Source organism: Vulpes lagopus, chromosome 10 (genome assembly GCF_018345385.1).
Source record: "Vulpes lagopus strain Blue_001 chromosome 10, ASM1834538v1, whole genome shotgun sequence".
NCBI lineage: Eukaryota > Metazoa > Chordata > Mammalia > Carnivora > Canidae > Vulpes > Vulpes lagopus.
Genome location: NC_054833.1, coordinates 50,185,623 through 50,202,495, shown reverse-complemented (window position 1 = coordinate 50,202,495; position 16,873 = coordinate 50,185,623). Strand labels below are relative to the sequence as shown.

General features: G+C 38.1%; 1 protein-coding gene across 2 annotated transcripts in view; it reads left to right on the top strand.

The window, feature by feature from the left end:
* DDX10 (DEAD-box helicase 10) overlaps positions 1-16,873 on the top strand; it is a 253,969-nt gene that overhangs the window by 27,057 nt on the left and 210,039 nt on the right. For both annotated transcript variants that reach the window (XM_041772524.1, XM_041772525.1), the window contains exons 9-11: positions 3,268-3,352; positions 15,286-15,387; positions 16,520-16,607. In XM_041772524.1, coding sequence (XP_041628458.1) covers positions 3,268-3,352; positions 15,286-15,387; positions 16,520-16,607 — 275 coding nt within the window. The remainder of the gene's footprint in view (positions 1-3,267; positions 3,353-15,285; positions 15,388-16,519; positions 16,608-16,873) is intronic.

Below are 16,873 nucleotides of genomic sequence, written 5' to 3'. Positions count from 1 at the left end.
AACAAGAAAATTTGAAGTCAATTTTTTTTTTACCAAGTGTTTTCATTTTAAAAACATAATGTAGGGATCCCTGGGTGGCGCAGCGGTTTGGCGCCTGCCTTTGGCCCAGGGCGCGATCCTGGAGACCCCGGATCGAATCCCACGTCGGGCTCCCGGTGCATGGAGCCTGCTTCTTCCTCCGCCTGTGTCTCTGCCTCTCTCTCTCTCTCTGTGACTATCATAAATAAATAAAAATTTAAAAAAAAAAAAAAAAAACATAATGTATTGAAGCTTTCAAGAAGCCCATTGATACTATTTTACAGTTGGTAGCTTTGTGGTTGTGGAATGGGGTATGGAAATGAATTACAGGATGTAGAGAGATGAATACAAGACAAGAAAATAGGTAGTATTTTAAAATTTTCAGTTTATTTGTTAATGACTGCAGCAGATATTAAACACACATGAAGAATATGCCCAATATTACCCAGCTTTAGTGATGATTTTTTTTGTGGTCCCCTTTTTCTTCCTGTCTGCTTGTTTGTCTTGGAGTATTTTAAAGCATATCTCAGACATCATATCTGTTCATTCCCATGTGACTGAAGGCCTTAGCCAAGTATGCATATATTTTTAAAGCTCTCTAGCCTATATTGTTATCCAAGACTTTTAGTAAATTCAACATTTTGTATTTACCTTGTTTGGCCATGTAATTGTTTGCTGAGAGAAATTGTGTATCAGTTGTCTCTGATCTTGTACTTTTGTGTTAATAGTTAAGATTTGCTTAGTTTGTGATCCTAGTTATCATTTTTCTTAACTGTCCTAGCAGATGTCCCATGCTTATTACTTTTCTAACAGTTCAAACACAGCCTGTTTCTCTCTTGCAGCCTTCCATTGCCAGCTCTTATCCAGACTGCTTGCTCCATAATCCTCCTGCATTTTTGTTATCCTGAGATGCTTCTATCCAGATCTCTTTCTTCCTCTTTCTTGATTTATTCTCTCATTCCATTAAAAAAAATTTTAAATGTCTTTCTCTAAGGGTGCCTTGCAGGCTCAGTTGGTGGAGCATGTAACTCTTGGTCTTGGGGTTGTGGGTCTGTGTCCCACATTGGGTATAGAGATTGCTTAAAAAAATTAATTAAAAAAAATTAAAAATCTCATTTTCTTACAGCTGCTTCAGTAAGGGTGCACAAGAAGTCAATTTGAATTGTTACATACATTTCCTATTTTTTTTTAAGATTTTATTTATTTATTCATGAGAGGCACAGAGAGAGAGGCAGACATAGATAGAGGGAGGAGCAGGTTCCTTGTAGGGAGCCCGATGTGGGACTCGATTCTGCAACTCCAGGATCATGCCCTGAGCCAAAGACAGACACTCAACCACTGCGCCACCAAGGCATCCTTCATTTTCTATTCTTGAATGATAGTGGGGATAGGAATAGAATTCTAGGTTGAAATAACTCTATAGTATTTGCAGTTATTTTTGTGTATAGTTCATACTCAGTACTACTTCAATATTATGGTACTTATTAGACCCACAATGATGTCTAATGTATTAGTAAACAAGCATATACATTACTATATCAGAAACTTCAGTAAATAAAAAAGCTTATAACTCCTTGCTATATGTTTTACTTTATGCATTTAAAAACATTCTGAGAAGGGGTTCATAGGCTTTATTTATAGTACAAAAATGTCAAAAACCTCTGTTCTAGATTATTTTAAAAAGTTTATATGAATGTATTGATAAGCAATACATAAAGTATTGAGTATATAAAAAAGTTTATGTGAACAATGTTATATATGCTAATATAGGACTTGGCTTTTGAAGTCTTTTCTTTTTCTTTTTCTTTTTTTTTTTTTTTTTTTTAAGAAATCCCTATATCCAATGTGGGGCTCAAACTCACAGTCCCAAAAGCAAGAATCACTCCACCAACTGAGCCTGCCAGGCACCCCAGATATTTCCATGTTGATGTATAAAAATCCAGTGTGTTTTGTAGAGTTTCTCATGGTATGAATTTACCCATTCCTGGAATAATGAACATTGAAGTCTTTTTATTCTAAAAATGTGCAATGAATATTCTGACGTTCTGTTCTTAAGCATCCTTGAATTTCTTTAGAATACACCAGTACCGTTTTAAAACTTTATTAACTTTTTTTAAAATGAATTATCACATAATAATAATAATAAGGTAGGAGTCCTAGTAGGCTCTATACTTCCTCACTCTTCAGGAGCAACTCTTTAAATTTCTATTAGTCTTTTTTTGGTATTTAGTTTTATATTTTGAGGTGATATTCTTACACTGTGCTTCTTAATTTACCAAATTTAGAAAAATTGCCAAAGATTTCCTTTTGTTGGGATCCCTGGGTGGCTCAGCGGTTTGGTGCCTGTCTTTGGCCCAGGGCGCGATCCTGGAGTCCCGGTGATTGAGTCCCACATTGTGCTCCTCGCATGGAGCCTGCTTCTCCCTCCTCCTGTGTCTCTGCCTCCCTCTCTCTGTCTATCACAAATAAATAAATAAATAAATCTTAAAAAAAAAAATTTCCTTTTGTTACGTCTGTATCATTCTTCTTCTGGTACCCCCAATATTGTTTTTGGTTTTGTTTTGGTTTAGTGCTGAGCCCTTTTCTCTGTTATAGAAATTGATCTGAAATCCAAACAGTAAAATCCACAGATGATTAAAGGTAGTTGTTTTAAGGAGTTGGGAATAGTTGTTTTAAGGAGTTGTTTTAAGTTGTCTGGAAACAAATGAAAACTTCTGTAGCCAGATATGTGTGTACTGCATAATTATTGCTGAGAAATGAGAAAAGGGACTTAGACATCATTAATTCAAATGGAGATGGGAATAGCAAGGAAAGTAAAGTTTCATTTAAATTGGGAAACAAGTTTTATAGTTCACTAGGAGTCATGAGAAGTGGTTTCTTTTACGTTATTAAATACCAGGGTATTTCATTATTTGTCTGACACAAAGCAATCTGTTCTGTGTCAGATACAAATAATGTTCATATTCAAACACTGTCAAAGGAGAATTGTTTATTATCTCTTGATTCATGCAGTTAATTTAATTTTTTATTATTTTATTTTTTTAAATTTTATTTATTTATTCATGACAGACGCAGAAAGAGGAACAGACGTAGGTAGAGGGAGAAGCAGGCTCCATGCAGGGAGTCCGATGTGGGACTCGATCTCGGGTCTTCAGCATCAGGCCCTGGGCTGAAGGTGGCGCTAAACCACTGAGCCACCCAGGGATCCCCTTGAAACTGATTTTCTAACTTGATGTTCTTTGTGTACAGATTTCCCAGCTGTGAATTGGGTTCTTCAGTTTGATTGTCCAGAGGATGCCAACACGTACATTCACAGAGCAGGTAGAACGGCCAGGTAGGTGTGCCCACTCGTTTCTTTGCTGTTGCAGTTGAGACATGTACGCTGTTGATAGGGTGCTAAGTGGTTAACATCTTTCTAGGTCGCATTTGGCAATGATTATTGAAGCCTGAGAGTTCTTCCTTTTGTTTCATGTTCCACATTCAGAAACTGATCTTAAGAAAACAGAGATGGGTAAAGTTTCAGTAAAGATGTTCATTTTATTGACCTTTGTAATGGTTAAGAATTGGAAACAACCTAAATAATAATAGGGTTATGAGTAATTATGATTAGCCACAGACGGACTGTTTCTTTGCATTTACCTTGTACCATTTACTTTCTCATTGTAATTGGATGCATGTTTATAACATGGTTGTCAGTGAGACATTGATCCTTGATGATGGCAGAGACACCACCTGTTGGTCTGCATGTCCAACAGTTACTTCTGATTTTTAAGTCGCAACTTGAGCTGAATGGTTTCCCAGGGATGACAGGATCTTTAGACCCAAGATTTATTTTTTAATTTTTTAAATTTAAAAAAATTTAAAAAAAGATTTTATTTATTTATTAATGAGAGACACGGAGAGAGAGAGAGAGGCAGAGACACAGGCAGAGGGAGAAGCAGGCTCCACACAGGGAGCCTGATGTGGGACTCCATCCCGGGTCTCCAGAATCACACTCGGTGCTGAGAGGCAGCGCTAAACTGCTGGGCCCCTGGGGCTGCCCTAGACCCAAGATTTAAACCATCTTGCAAGCAATGACTGCCATTCTCTAGCAGGCTTGCCTTGTGTCCCGTTTAGCAAATAGCCCCAAGTGTCCCCTGTCCCTTGTTTATCTGGTAAATCTCATTGGTGTGTAGTTATTTTAAATTTCTTCGAATCCACAGTTTTTGGATGGCTTTTGTTTTTTTTTTTTTTAAATATTTAATTTATTTATGAGAGAGACAGAGGGAGAAGCAGGCACCCGCAGAGAGCCTGATCTGGGACTTGATCCCAGGACCCCGGGATCATGACCTGAGCCAAAGGCAGATGCTCAACCACTCAGCCACCCAGGTGCCCCGTTTTTTGGATTGCTTTAAAGATTTTTTTTTTGGTTGTATCTGGTGAATTTAGTATGTTTTGGCTGACATGAAGGTTTCTCAAGTCTTTTAGCAGCCTAGGAAGAAGCAGAGCTCTTCCTTCATTTTTAATTTTCATAACATATTTGATTGCTTAAACATTTTTTGACCGATTTACATTTATTTTGTGGGCCATTAAACATGGGCTATAATCAAAATGTACTCAAACACATTTCTTTTGATCAGTGTGAATAGAGAGGCTAGTATAATAGTGAAAAATCTATTTAAAAATAGGATTTATATGCTACAGGGTGAAAAGTAAGTCTTTGTATTGCAATTAACAATATAATTTGAATAAGCAATGGAGTTAGAAGTGGGTTCTGTATATGGTGTCATTGTGCCTTCAGACACAGTTGGCTGTAGACTGATGACATTTTGATTTTCTTTCTTTTTTCTTCCATTTTGATTTCTAATGGGGTATGAGGAAATGGGACCTGAGTGGTAGAACAGATATCTTGCTTTCCATTTTATAGGAAGGTGGGTGGTGTATTGGTGATCTTTGTATTGGGTACACATTTGGGTTATCTTACATAGTGAGATACTCAGAAGGTGATAAGTAGTGGTTGGTGGAATGTTTCATGCTCTTCAGTAAACGTGTAGCATGTATGAATTTGTACACGTATTCATGAACATTTGCATTCTAGATAAAGTGGAATATGACCCTTCACGAACATATAGCTTCAGGGGCACGTAGACTTGTTTAGTTGTGCCGTTTGGTGTTGACATAGGGCAAGCAGGTATCTTTATGGAACACTTTAATTAATTTTAAGATTTTATTTATTTATTCATGAGAGAGAGAGAGAGAGAGAGAGGCAGAGACACAGGCAGAGGGAGAAGCAGGCTCCTTGCAGGGAGCCTGATGTGGGACTCAGTCCTGGGTCCCCAGGACCATGCCCTGGGCTGAAGGTGATGCTAAACCACTGAGTCACCCAGGCTGCCCTATAGAACACTTTTAAATAGTATTTTAAAATTATTGTTCCTTTATGAAGATGATTGGATCATCTTATTGCATCAGAAAACAGTTCACCAAAGAGGCATATTTCAGGGTGTTTGGTTCCTGAGAGGTTGTTAAAAATTTTATGTAGTTGAACATGCCAGGGTGAACATTAAATCGTTCTAATGACATTGGAGATGAAGAGTAGGTACAGCAACATTATAATTGTATTTGAAGAGAAAATACTAATTCGAAAAACTATTGTAATGCAACTTCTGCTGTTATTAATCTTTAAGGTACAAGTCTGTTTGATCCCTCATAACCAATTAAAAATGTTTTGAATCGGCTCTTTTAGATGAGTAGTTAGTGGAAATGTTTAGGATATGCAATGCTTATTTTTTCTTGAGTTTAATAAAATAGTGAAATAGCAGTTTAAAAGTTGCCATTAATGGGCTTACAGATAATTAGAAAGTTTTGTGGGCCATGAGATGGGATAATTGAATTGAATAAAGGCTAAATTAAAATTTAAAACTCATTAAAATCTTGTGTTTATGCTGTAATTAAAACTGTGTTGCCAGATAGTGTTTAGTTGTGGAATTGAGCTATAATATATGAATAGAGAGAAATGAATTCAGTGCTTTGTAGCAAAATAGCTAAGGTTTGAGGAATCTGTTTTTCCTTTCTGTGTTTTAGCTAAGTGAAAGTAGTGATTCTGGTACTTGTCTTGAAGTACTTTAATTTATTCACCTGAAATTCTCTTGATCCTTAGTATTGAGAAAAGTTCATCTTTTTTCCTTAGCCATCCACACCCCTTTTAACAGAATGACCTCGTTTAGAGACAAGTGAGGCAAGGAATATGAATATAATTTTATTAAGCTGTATTCTGAGGTGCATTGTATTTAAAAATGATTGTCTTTAGGGCCTGCAGTTCTTGGTATTCATAAAACCAGGCTTTTCCATGGTTTTTTTTTTTTTTTTTTTTTAGTTATTTATGATAGTCACAGAGAGAGAGAGAGAGAGAGAGAGAGAGAGAGAGGGGCAGAGACACAGGCAGAGGGAGAAGCAGGCTCCATGCACCGGGAGCCCGACGTGGGATTCGATCCCGGGTCTCCAGGATCGCGCCCTGGGCCAAAGGCAGGTGCCAAACCGCTGCGCCACCCAGGGATTCCCCCCCCCCCTTTTTTTTTTATAAAGATTTTATTTATTCATGAGAGACACACACACACAGAGAGGCAGAGACATGGGCAGAGAGAAGCAGGCTCCATGCAGGGACCCCAAAGTGGGACTCGATCCTGAGACTCCAGGATCACGTCCTGGGTGGAAGGCAGAGGCTAAATCTCTGAGCCACTCAGGCATCCCAAGGCTTTTCCATTTCTTATGGAAAGTTGAAATTTCCATTTAAAATGCCCATTTGAAAACAAAAATTGGGAATAGAAAGTAGGTATATACATTAGACTCCTCTTTTAAAAAAAATTGTTTTTAAATTAGATAACTTTTAAATTAGGCTCCATGCCTGGTGTGGGGTTCAGTGCAGTACTTGAATTCACAACCTTGAGATCAAAGACCTGAGCTGAGATCAAGAGTTGGACACTTAACTGACTGAGCCTCCCAGGCACTGCACTCCTTTTTTTTTTTTTTTAATGCTTTTATTTGCAGAGTACAGGCCTGTGGATGGAGGATGTGAATTATATGTAACTGTAGATAAGGTGAGAGTCAGTGCCTAGCTGGCTCAGTCAATAGAGCATGCCACACTCTTGATCTCAGGTTCATGAGTCCAAGTCCAGTGTTGGGCCTAGTACTTAAAAAAAAATGAGTTCATATATGTGTAACTATTGTTTTTTTCCAGAGTCAAGGTAAAATAATTCCCTCAGAAGTGGTATTTCTCCTGAGCCTTACTTTACTGATCTCAGACTGTGTGATGTAGATAGCAGAAGGTGGTTCCACTGGGGGGCAGCAGAGGCCAATTCTTTGCATCGCACACTGGCAGCAGTTTAGATCAACAGCAAAGATGAAGATGCAAAGTAGTTAAAATTTCTACTGTGACAACTTTGAAGAGTTTATGGTTTGTGGAAAATACTGGTACTTTATGGAATAGATAAGGAAGAGAATTTTTTTAAAGTGTCCTTTATTTTATAAATTGAAATAAAGTGAAAAGACAATTTCTATGAGCCTTAATCTACTGAAGGTTACTCTGAATATCTTAGGTATCAGATGGGAGCAATCTTTGCTAGTGAAAATTCTTGCTGCTTTAATTCCTTTAGGTTAGATTTATGAAGATCCTGTCTTCAGCCTGCTGCTTCTTGGTAGATAATGGTTCTTTACACAGCCTTCTTCCTTGGTCTAGTTGCTATTTAGAATTGAAAGTTTTTTTTTTTTTTTAAAGGGCAAAACCAGTTTTTTATTTTGCATCAGGAAGCATTGAACTGGGATACAGTAGGGCCAGGACAGCTACAGAGGTAGATAAGTAGGCTGATATTTTTTTAGGAGTCGTCGAGTTCCAGGGCTTCCTCATTGCTCTCCTGCTGTCTGTTCTCAACACAGCAGGCAGAGTGATCCTTTTAAACACAAGTCAGATCATGTCAGTGCTCTGATAGCTTCCTCTTCCCTCAGAATAAAAGCCAATAACTTGATATTATTCAATCTCCTCTAGCCTTCCTTTCAATTCCCCTATGTACCATGCTGTACACTGGTGGAGTTGTTTTGTTCATGCCGAGCATATTCCTCCCTGCCCCCCCCCCCCCCAATCATGATCCTTTTATATTACTGTTTCTTTTGCTGGAATGGTTTTTCCTCAAGGATCTGCATGGCTATATTTCTTAACCTGGTTATCTTTCTTAACCGTGCTCCAGCCACTCCTCCTCACTTTACTCTGTACTTTCTTTTTTCCATAGCACTTAATGCTTTCAGATATACTAAGCATTTCTTTATTACATTGTTTCTCTTTCTCTTCACCAGAATGTAAGTTACATAAAGGCAAGGAAATATGTCTACTTAATTGATATACCCCGAGTGCTTAGAACCCAGATTTTGCACAGAGTTGGCAGTTGAGATAACACAATTACTTTCTCAAATCAGACTCATGAATTAGAGCTTACTTAAAATTAATTAATCCACTGCAGTATAACAAATTACCCCACAATGTAGTGGCTAAAACAAGAACTGTATATTATCTCACAGTTTCCCTGAATCAGGAATCTAGGTGCGGCTCATTTGATTCCTCTGGCTGCTCATCTGGATCCTTACAAGTCTGTGGTCAAGATGTCACAGGGTACTTGAAGGTTCAGCTGGGGTGGATCCTGTTCTAAGCTTGTTCACCCTGCTTGTTGGCAGGTGCCTCTCTGGTCCTTCCACATGGCTTTTCTTTTTGTGGGGCTTTTTATAACATAGCACCTGGCCTCATCAGAGAGAGCAAGTGAGAGAGTAAGAGTAAGGGGGAAGCAGCAGTGTCTTGTGACCTAGATTTGGAACTCAAACTCCATCTTACTTGGGGTAGCCTAGTGATTACAGAAATCAGCCTTACTCAGTGTGGGGAAGACCACAAGGGTGTGAATGCCAGAAGGCCCAGCTCTTTGGGAGCTGTTTTAGTAGCTGTCTACCACTCCTAATAGCAAGCTTTCGTAGTAATTTCAAGGGTAAGGGAAGGTAATTAATGGCAAGGAATATGTGAGACAGGAAGAGGTCTGCCTCTTCCATAGCTCCACAGGGCCATTCTTGACACCTCAGGGCAGGCTCTGACCCAGCTTGACCTCGTGGTCACTGAGCCATACATGCCCTTTATCACTTCCATAGATGGGCTATTGGTGTACGCAGTTACATGCTGCCTATAGAGACCTCTTCCTTGCATCCACAGACTTTAAATGTACTCAGTACATTTATTAACATCTCCTAGATGAGGGCTCACATGCAAGCATATGCCAAGTTTGTTTCCCAGAAGGCCTGTCATTAGTATATTTATGAGGAGATTTGACTGCATCACTTTTTCATTTTCAGCCAGAGGAGCCTCTTCCCTAAGAGAATGAACAGGTTGTAGCTTAGACATTTACTTTCTAACACTCAAATATCTGTTGAGTGAACAAATGCAAGAACTCATTTAGTCTTTATGTAAGCCTTATGAGAGAGGAAACAATTTCTTAGGGATTGTGAGGTAAACTATCTAAGATCCCTCTGGAAATACCAGGGCAGGGATTTGTATTTGGGTCTTTCTGACTCTACAACTCCTCTTCTTGCCTGTGTGCCCCAGACCAGATGTTTTCATTTGGTGAAATGTAGTGGCTGCGTCTCCCAGGTGGGGCTTCCAGAAGGCTTGAAAGCCAGGTGCTGGGAGAAGCAAGGTAGACATTTTTATTTAAACTTGCTGCTGTTTGTGATCTTGAAGATAAACTAAAAATAAATTTATTTTCCTTCTTTATTTGGATTACGAGGGACAGATATCCCATGGTAGATCAACACTATCCTTAAAAGTCAAGAAATTTAGATTTGGATCTGACTCTGTCACCTGATGGCTTTGGACACTTTGACCAGTTCTTAATCTCTTTAAGCTTTAATATCCTCTCTTGTAAGATTGAGTTAATGATCTCTTTCAGTAGTTTCCAGAAAGTATAATTTCAGGTAGTATAATTTTTAGGCAGTACTTTTATGTATGTTTTCTTCCTGCTTTTAATGTATTAAAACTTAGTTTAGACTCTTTTTAAATTCTGGGAACAGAGTTGATAGACTGTAAGGACATCTACCTTTTCTCTGTGAGCTCCCTAAATCCTTGTTCTTAATCAGTGTGTTAGAAGCTTTCCATACAACCCACCGTAACCCACTTGGTTTCTTCCCAATTATTGTGAGCTTTGTCTGTCAAACTGTATGGTGTACCTGTTTCCAAGTCCTTATACTGCACGTGGCTCTATTTTTCCCAGAATATTTTACAGTCTGTCCTTTTCTCTTACATCTAGTGTAGAGTCTTTAGCTATTCTGTGAGTCAGAGATTACCCTTTTCCTGGAATAAGCTCTCCTTTGTGCCATATTGTGCAGGAGGAACAGAGCAGTTGGAGTCTGGTTCCTCTGGCCATCTGCGTGTGTTCTGCATGGCTGACTGCACTGTTGTCTTCAGTGGCGAGGCGCTCATGGGGCTGCTTACCCCAGGAAAGACTATGGTGTAGGGAGGATAGAAGGAGATGCAGAGAAGGGGCAGAAAGAAGGCTGTGGGATAGCAGTGTGCCCAACAGTTGTCTCTGTTTCTCCACCTCCTGATCCTACTTCTGTGAACAATGACTAGTATTTAAGAATCACGGGTATAGAACTTGAGGCTCTGAAGGGACCTGGATCATCTCCTTCAAACTATTTATAAAGGAATGCCATATATGGTGATAAAGGGACTCATTATCCAAGGTTATAAAGATAATGAATAGTACACCTGGGGCTTGAATTCAGTTCTTTTGACTCTAAATCCAGTGTTCTATCTGCTTACGCAACTTCGGGTGGTTTGTTTATATTTGTCACTCACCAAATATTTAGTGAGCAGCTCTTAGGTACAAATGTATTGTCGGTAGGAAACATGCATTCATATATGTCCTCAAATTTCTGGTTGAGATAAGGAAGTACCCTGATGTTGATAGTACTAAGATGTGTTCAGTAAAGTGAGAATGACACAAAAGATGGAGATTTTGAAAGCATATATATTTTTGTTTTCTACTTCATATTTGTGTTTTGTTATAAAAATAGTGTTTGTTTACTGTATAGATTCTAGACATTGGCAGAACATACCACTCGCATCTTACCACCTAGAAAAGTTCTCATGGATGTTTCATATATTTTTTTAGAATTACAAGAAGTGGCATGTTTGGGTGGTTCAGTTGGTTAAATGTCTGCCTTTGGCTCAGGTCATGATCCCAGGGTCCTGGATCAAGCCCCACACTGGGCTCTGCACTCAGCGGGGAGCCTGCTTCTCCCTCTACTTTCCCCACTGCTTGTGTTCTCTTTCTCTCTCATGCTCACTCTCTAAATAAAATATTCAAAAAAATTACAAAAGGATTTATTCTGAAACAGACTCTCTTATGGTCTGATCTGTAATTTGAAGAACCAGGCTAGGAGATCTGGCAGTCATGAACACTGCCAGATCTTGTTACAGTAGTAGTTGGAGGTCTGAATGGGCAAAGTTTAAGGGACATTTAAGGTCTCAGCTAGAATGGAGTTTGTATATACAGTTGGGAAATAGGCATTGGAGTAGTTGAGGACTAGTGGTTATTGGGTAGAAGGCAGATTACTGCCAGAAAGGCAAGGCTTTTTCCTCCTTCGGTCCAGAGTTTGTTTCGAGGTTATTTCAGTGGAAGAATTACCACTGGGACCCAGAAGTCCGTGGTCTGGGTCTCCCAAGTTTAGTTAGAAATGCTCATGAGCTGTAGGATGTGGAGTTAAGTTTCTGGGTGTTAGAGAATCATGATCAACCTATTAAGGATCTTTCTTTCTGGAAAGAATCCTGGAGAGCTGAAAAAGGTAAGGAACTGGAAGTTTAAAGCCTCTGATATATAATAATTAGCTAGTGGTTTTTGTTTTTGTTCCATATTTCTGGATTTATATATATATATATATATATTTTTTTTATATATATATATTTTTGATAACTTCTTGGTCTTTCCAGAAATTTCTCTACCAATTGCTATAAAAAACTGGCAAATTAATGTAAAATGAATTTTCTCCTAAATTCTAAAGGCTACATAAATGTAACATGGTGTTACTACTGATGGTGCAAGTGAGATTTTTTTTGTGTGTGTGTGTTTCAGATGCAGGGCTTTTTATTTGGTGCCTGGAATGTTTCTTACAATAACCTGTCTAAAATGGAGTTCCAAGATGTAGATCTTGTGAAGAATGTTTATTTCTCTTTATACAAATACCAAACCTCAGACCTTGAATACTGCTTTTGAAATATAAAAAGCTAGATCATGGGTTATAGGCTATCCTTATAAGCATTTGAAAAAAAAAAAAATGTGGTTCTGCCTTCTTTTTAGATGTGTTTTTTATTTTTGAAATGAAAGCTTACTGGAAATTTTTGGGTATTGTATGTGGAAGATAGTTTGTGCTTTATGCTGTTTCAGGGAAAAAAATGTGTATGATGTTAAGTAGGTAATGTGGCCAGTGATGGTTTTTTTGATAAATGTTTGCCTGGTGGGATTCAACTTTGGACATTTTTTCCATTTTCCTTTGGGAATTCTGTTCTTTTAGTTTTCAGGGTTGCACTCTGTCTTAACCTTGTGCAGATCTTTTAGCTATTACAGTTGTAAAAGGTTTGGATATGGCCCTTGTGTGACTTGAATCTGACCCATTCTTCCAGATTATCCTAGGGTGCATGAATGGGTAGACAAGATAGATGTAGTGATTAGGCTTATGATTCCTGTTTTGACTCTGTCTGAAGATCTGAGGACTTCAGTCGGTGCTGTTTTGATACCTTTAGAGATTTCTCTTTACTCCTTTACTGGCTTCAGAAGTTGAGATGGCTCTCAGACACCTTCTGTGCTCTGGGTGTCACTTCACTACTTTCTAAACTAGCGATTTCTGCCTTCACAGATGGTTTAGTCCAACACTGTGTAGGGAGAATGCTTTAAATTCATATATCTTCATAGTAAATGATGATGAAACATTTGAATCATAATAGTTGGTGTTGAAATACAGCAAGGAAGGTATTTGGCATTAGTTTCTCATTTATGAAACAGTAAAAGGAATAAACGTATGTTCCTCTTTTTTCCTTTCTCTCCCTGTTTGATACACATGCATTTAGAAACCCTAGAAAAAGCTAATAAGCATGAAAAAGATGAAACTATCCACTGGACTCAATCAAATACTGCCTTTTCTCCCTGGTAAACTTGACTCTCCCCTAATGTCTGACTAATTTGTACTTTTTTAGGTCTCTGCTCTTAGATGTCATTTGCTCAGGGCAATTTTCTTGACTCCTAGACAGCATTCAGTAGGGCTGTCTGTTATATCTTTTAAGCTTCCAGTATGCCTACTGTAACACTCACACCACTTTATTGTTAGTTACTGGTTTTAGTGTCTGTTCCTGATTGTCTATAAGCTCTGTGACAGCCAGAACTATGTTGTAGTGCCTGGCATTAGTGGCCCCCTAAAAATGTTTTTCAATTTATATATTTAAGAGAACTTTTAGCACTTTTAATAGGATTTATTTCATACTTTTCTGTGTGTGTACACAAATATACATACAAGTATTTCTGTTAAAGATATTGCACTGGAATTTCACCTTGTGTGTACAAGGGGAGTTTTGAAATCAACATGAGGTAAAAATTGCTCTTCTGTCTTTTAATACCTACAGTAAGTCAACATAGTCAGTTTTTCCCTCCAGTGTTCAATGATAAAATTGTACTTACATACAATGGTATGCTATCTCTCTATACACTGGCAGCCATTGTCCTCCAAAACCAGACTCTGATGTACCTTTCTGGCAGTCTTTTCTGGTGTCCACTTAGTTGCACTGGCTTCCGTTGGATTTCTTGTATCTTTAGTTAGCTAAGTTTACCTTGTATTTTTCTGGTTTCTATTCCTTTGTTCATGCTATGCTCCCCCTTTGAAGACCTTAGTTTCCCCCCCCCTTTTTTTTTTTTTAATTTTATTTATTTATGATAGTCACAGAGAGAGAGGGGCAGAGACACAGGCAGAGGGAGAAACAGGCAGAGGGAGAGCAGGCTCCATGCACCGGGAGCCCGACGTGGGACTCGATCCCGGGTCTCCAGGATCGCGCCCTGGGCCAAAGGCAGGCGCCAAACCACTGCGCCACCCAGGGATCCCAGTTTTCCCCTTTTTGTATTTACTTTCAAGATCCTCCTCAGATTCATCTGCTCTGACAGATGTGTGTTTCTCTGGCCAATCCTGAGTGGTCTCTTTCCACTTCATGGCATTTATTGCCCCTGGTCATCCTTTTACATTTAGTAATGTACCATCTTGGGAATGTTCTCTTGGATCTCTGGCTTTTGTGTGTGTTTGTGTTTTCTAGTCAGCTACATTATTAGATCACTGAAAGACAGGGATACTCTTTTATTTCTTTGTGTTCTTCATAGTTTATGCCTGGCACAGTGTTTCTCAATAAATAATTTATTTAACTATAAAAATTTGCTCCTCCTATTATAGCATGAATCCTGAACAGAGTGCTTTGATGAGAATACTTTTTCTTTTGTTTCTTTAAAAAAAAAAATTCTACAAACACCCAATTCCATTTTGGCTTACTGCTTGCACACAAGTGGTTGACACAATTTTTCACTTGAGCAGAGATCTGTTTCTTAAAACTGATACCAGTAAACAATGTTGCTCCCAAGGTATAAAATCCCCAGAAAGATGATTTGATTCCCTTAATGTATTGAGTACCATGTTTCTTAAATTAGTAATTGTATTATAATTCTCTTGTGGCTTGAATGGGGAATTGTCTTTTTGCTATAAGTGGAGAGCTATTTAAGAAATTCTTTTTAGCGGTGCCTAGGTGGCTTATTTGATTAAGCCTTCGCCTCTTGATTTTGGCTCAGGTTATGATCTCAGTTGTGAGATTAAGCCCTGTATCAGGCTCTGTGCTGGACATGAGCCTGCTGAAGATTCTCCCTCTTCGTCTGCTTTTCTCCCCCTAAAAAAAAAAAAAGAAAAGAAAAATTCTTTTTAATTGTTTAATTGATTTGTTTCTTAGGATCTGACTCTCCTCCTGTGGTATAGTTTAAAAGTCACTCAGAATTAGAACTGGTGGCGAAATTTTGAAAAAGATGCTCAGAGTCTTAGTTTTCTGTTACAGAAGTTAAAAAAATGGTATTCCTAATATTTACTAATTAGGTGAAGTTACTTCTGTGTTACCTATTCATCAGAGTGTTAAAATGTAAAATGAAGATTGCAATGATGTGGAAGAAATTTCTTGTTTTTTTTTTTTAGGTACAAAGAGGATGGTGAAGCCTTATTAATTTTGCTTCCCTCAGAAGAAAAAGGGATGGTGCAGCAACTTCTCCAGAAGAAAGTGCCCGTGAAGGAAATCAAGTAGGAGCTGCTGCTGGGTGTCTTGATGTTATTGTTAGGAGAATAGAGAGACAATTATTATGCTGAGTTATGGACACTTAATTCCCTCCTTCCTCTTCTGCTGTCTGGTTTGACTTTTTTGTTTGCTTTTTTTTTTTTTAAACAAGTTTTTGGAGAAAATAAGATGAAACAGAGAACTTGTTACTTTCAGCAGGCATTGGTGGATAAGATTTGTAGGGTTGTGTGTCCATTTTGGAGGACTGTGCTGTCCTTTGAAGACACTTAAATTGTCGGCAGAATTAGGATCAGAGTTTCACTTGTGCTGGGGTCCTTGAAACACTGTGGCTTTACTTGGAGGGTGTTTAGATTTGGGCAGTGGGCTGGAGGAGTTGGGCAAGAGTTTGATGGAACAATGCTGTGAGCTCTTAATTGCTGAGGCCCAGCGAGAATTTTCTACCTTTTGAATGTTTGATTTTTTATGTGATTTTATAATTAAAAGAGAGTAAAGAATACTTCATCCATCCCCACCTACCACCATCTTGGCTTTACAGGAGTTGAGTGGTTCACTCTAAACTTAGGGAAACAAGTGGGATTTCTTTTGTGAGATGTAGACTCCCGTAAGAATTTCATTGTTTCCTGTAGCCTCCCTTGTGGAGTTAAGTAATGATCCCATCATGTTGTGCCTAATTCCCAGATAAGGAAAGCATTATTTATATCTTTGGGTACTTGTTTATTATTTGAAATTTAGTTTTATGGTATTTGACTGAAAATGGAGGTACTTACAAAAATGACGTTAGAATAGATTTATTCTCTTTCATGGACAGTAGATCTCCCATGAGAAGGCTACTTTCCAACTTTATGGTTGTAAGAAATAACCAGTGATAATTGAATGTTAACCTTAGTATCTTTCACTCAGCCTGAGGCATCTAGAGAAGATTCCTGATCTTGATCTCCATCCCACCCCCTCCCTGCTTACGCCTAATACATGATAGTCAAATTTATGTCTAGAGTAATTTCAGTCTACTCTGGCTCCTAGATGAGAAATAATGTTACAGATTTAAAAATATTGAGAAAAATAGGAAAATGCTGTATGCTATCTTCAGTTTCTAAAATTGAGATGTCCTAGTTTAACCTTTATTTTTTTGTTACAAAGAATCAACCCAGAAAAACTTATTGACGTCCAGAAAAAATTGGAATCATTTTTAGCACAAGATAAAGATTTAAAAGAAAGAGCTCAAAGGGTAAGTTGTTGGAGTGGACCATTTATGAAAGTTAAAATTCATTGTTTTCTATTACTTTTAGGTTTCATTATTATGCTTCAGATAGTCAAGTAGTGCAATTTTTAGATATTTTTAGCAGATTTTTTAACTTTTAAAAAGACTATATATTTCTTAGAGTAACCTGGGAAACTGTCATTCAGCTCTGTGCTTCTTCAGCAAACTTACATAATTTCTTATATGAGGTTAAATTTCTAGAGAGCATAGCACTTCTACTAAATTGCCTTTTA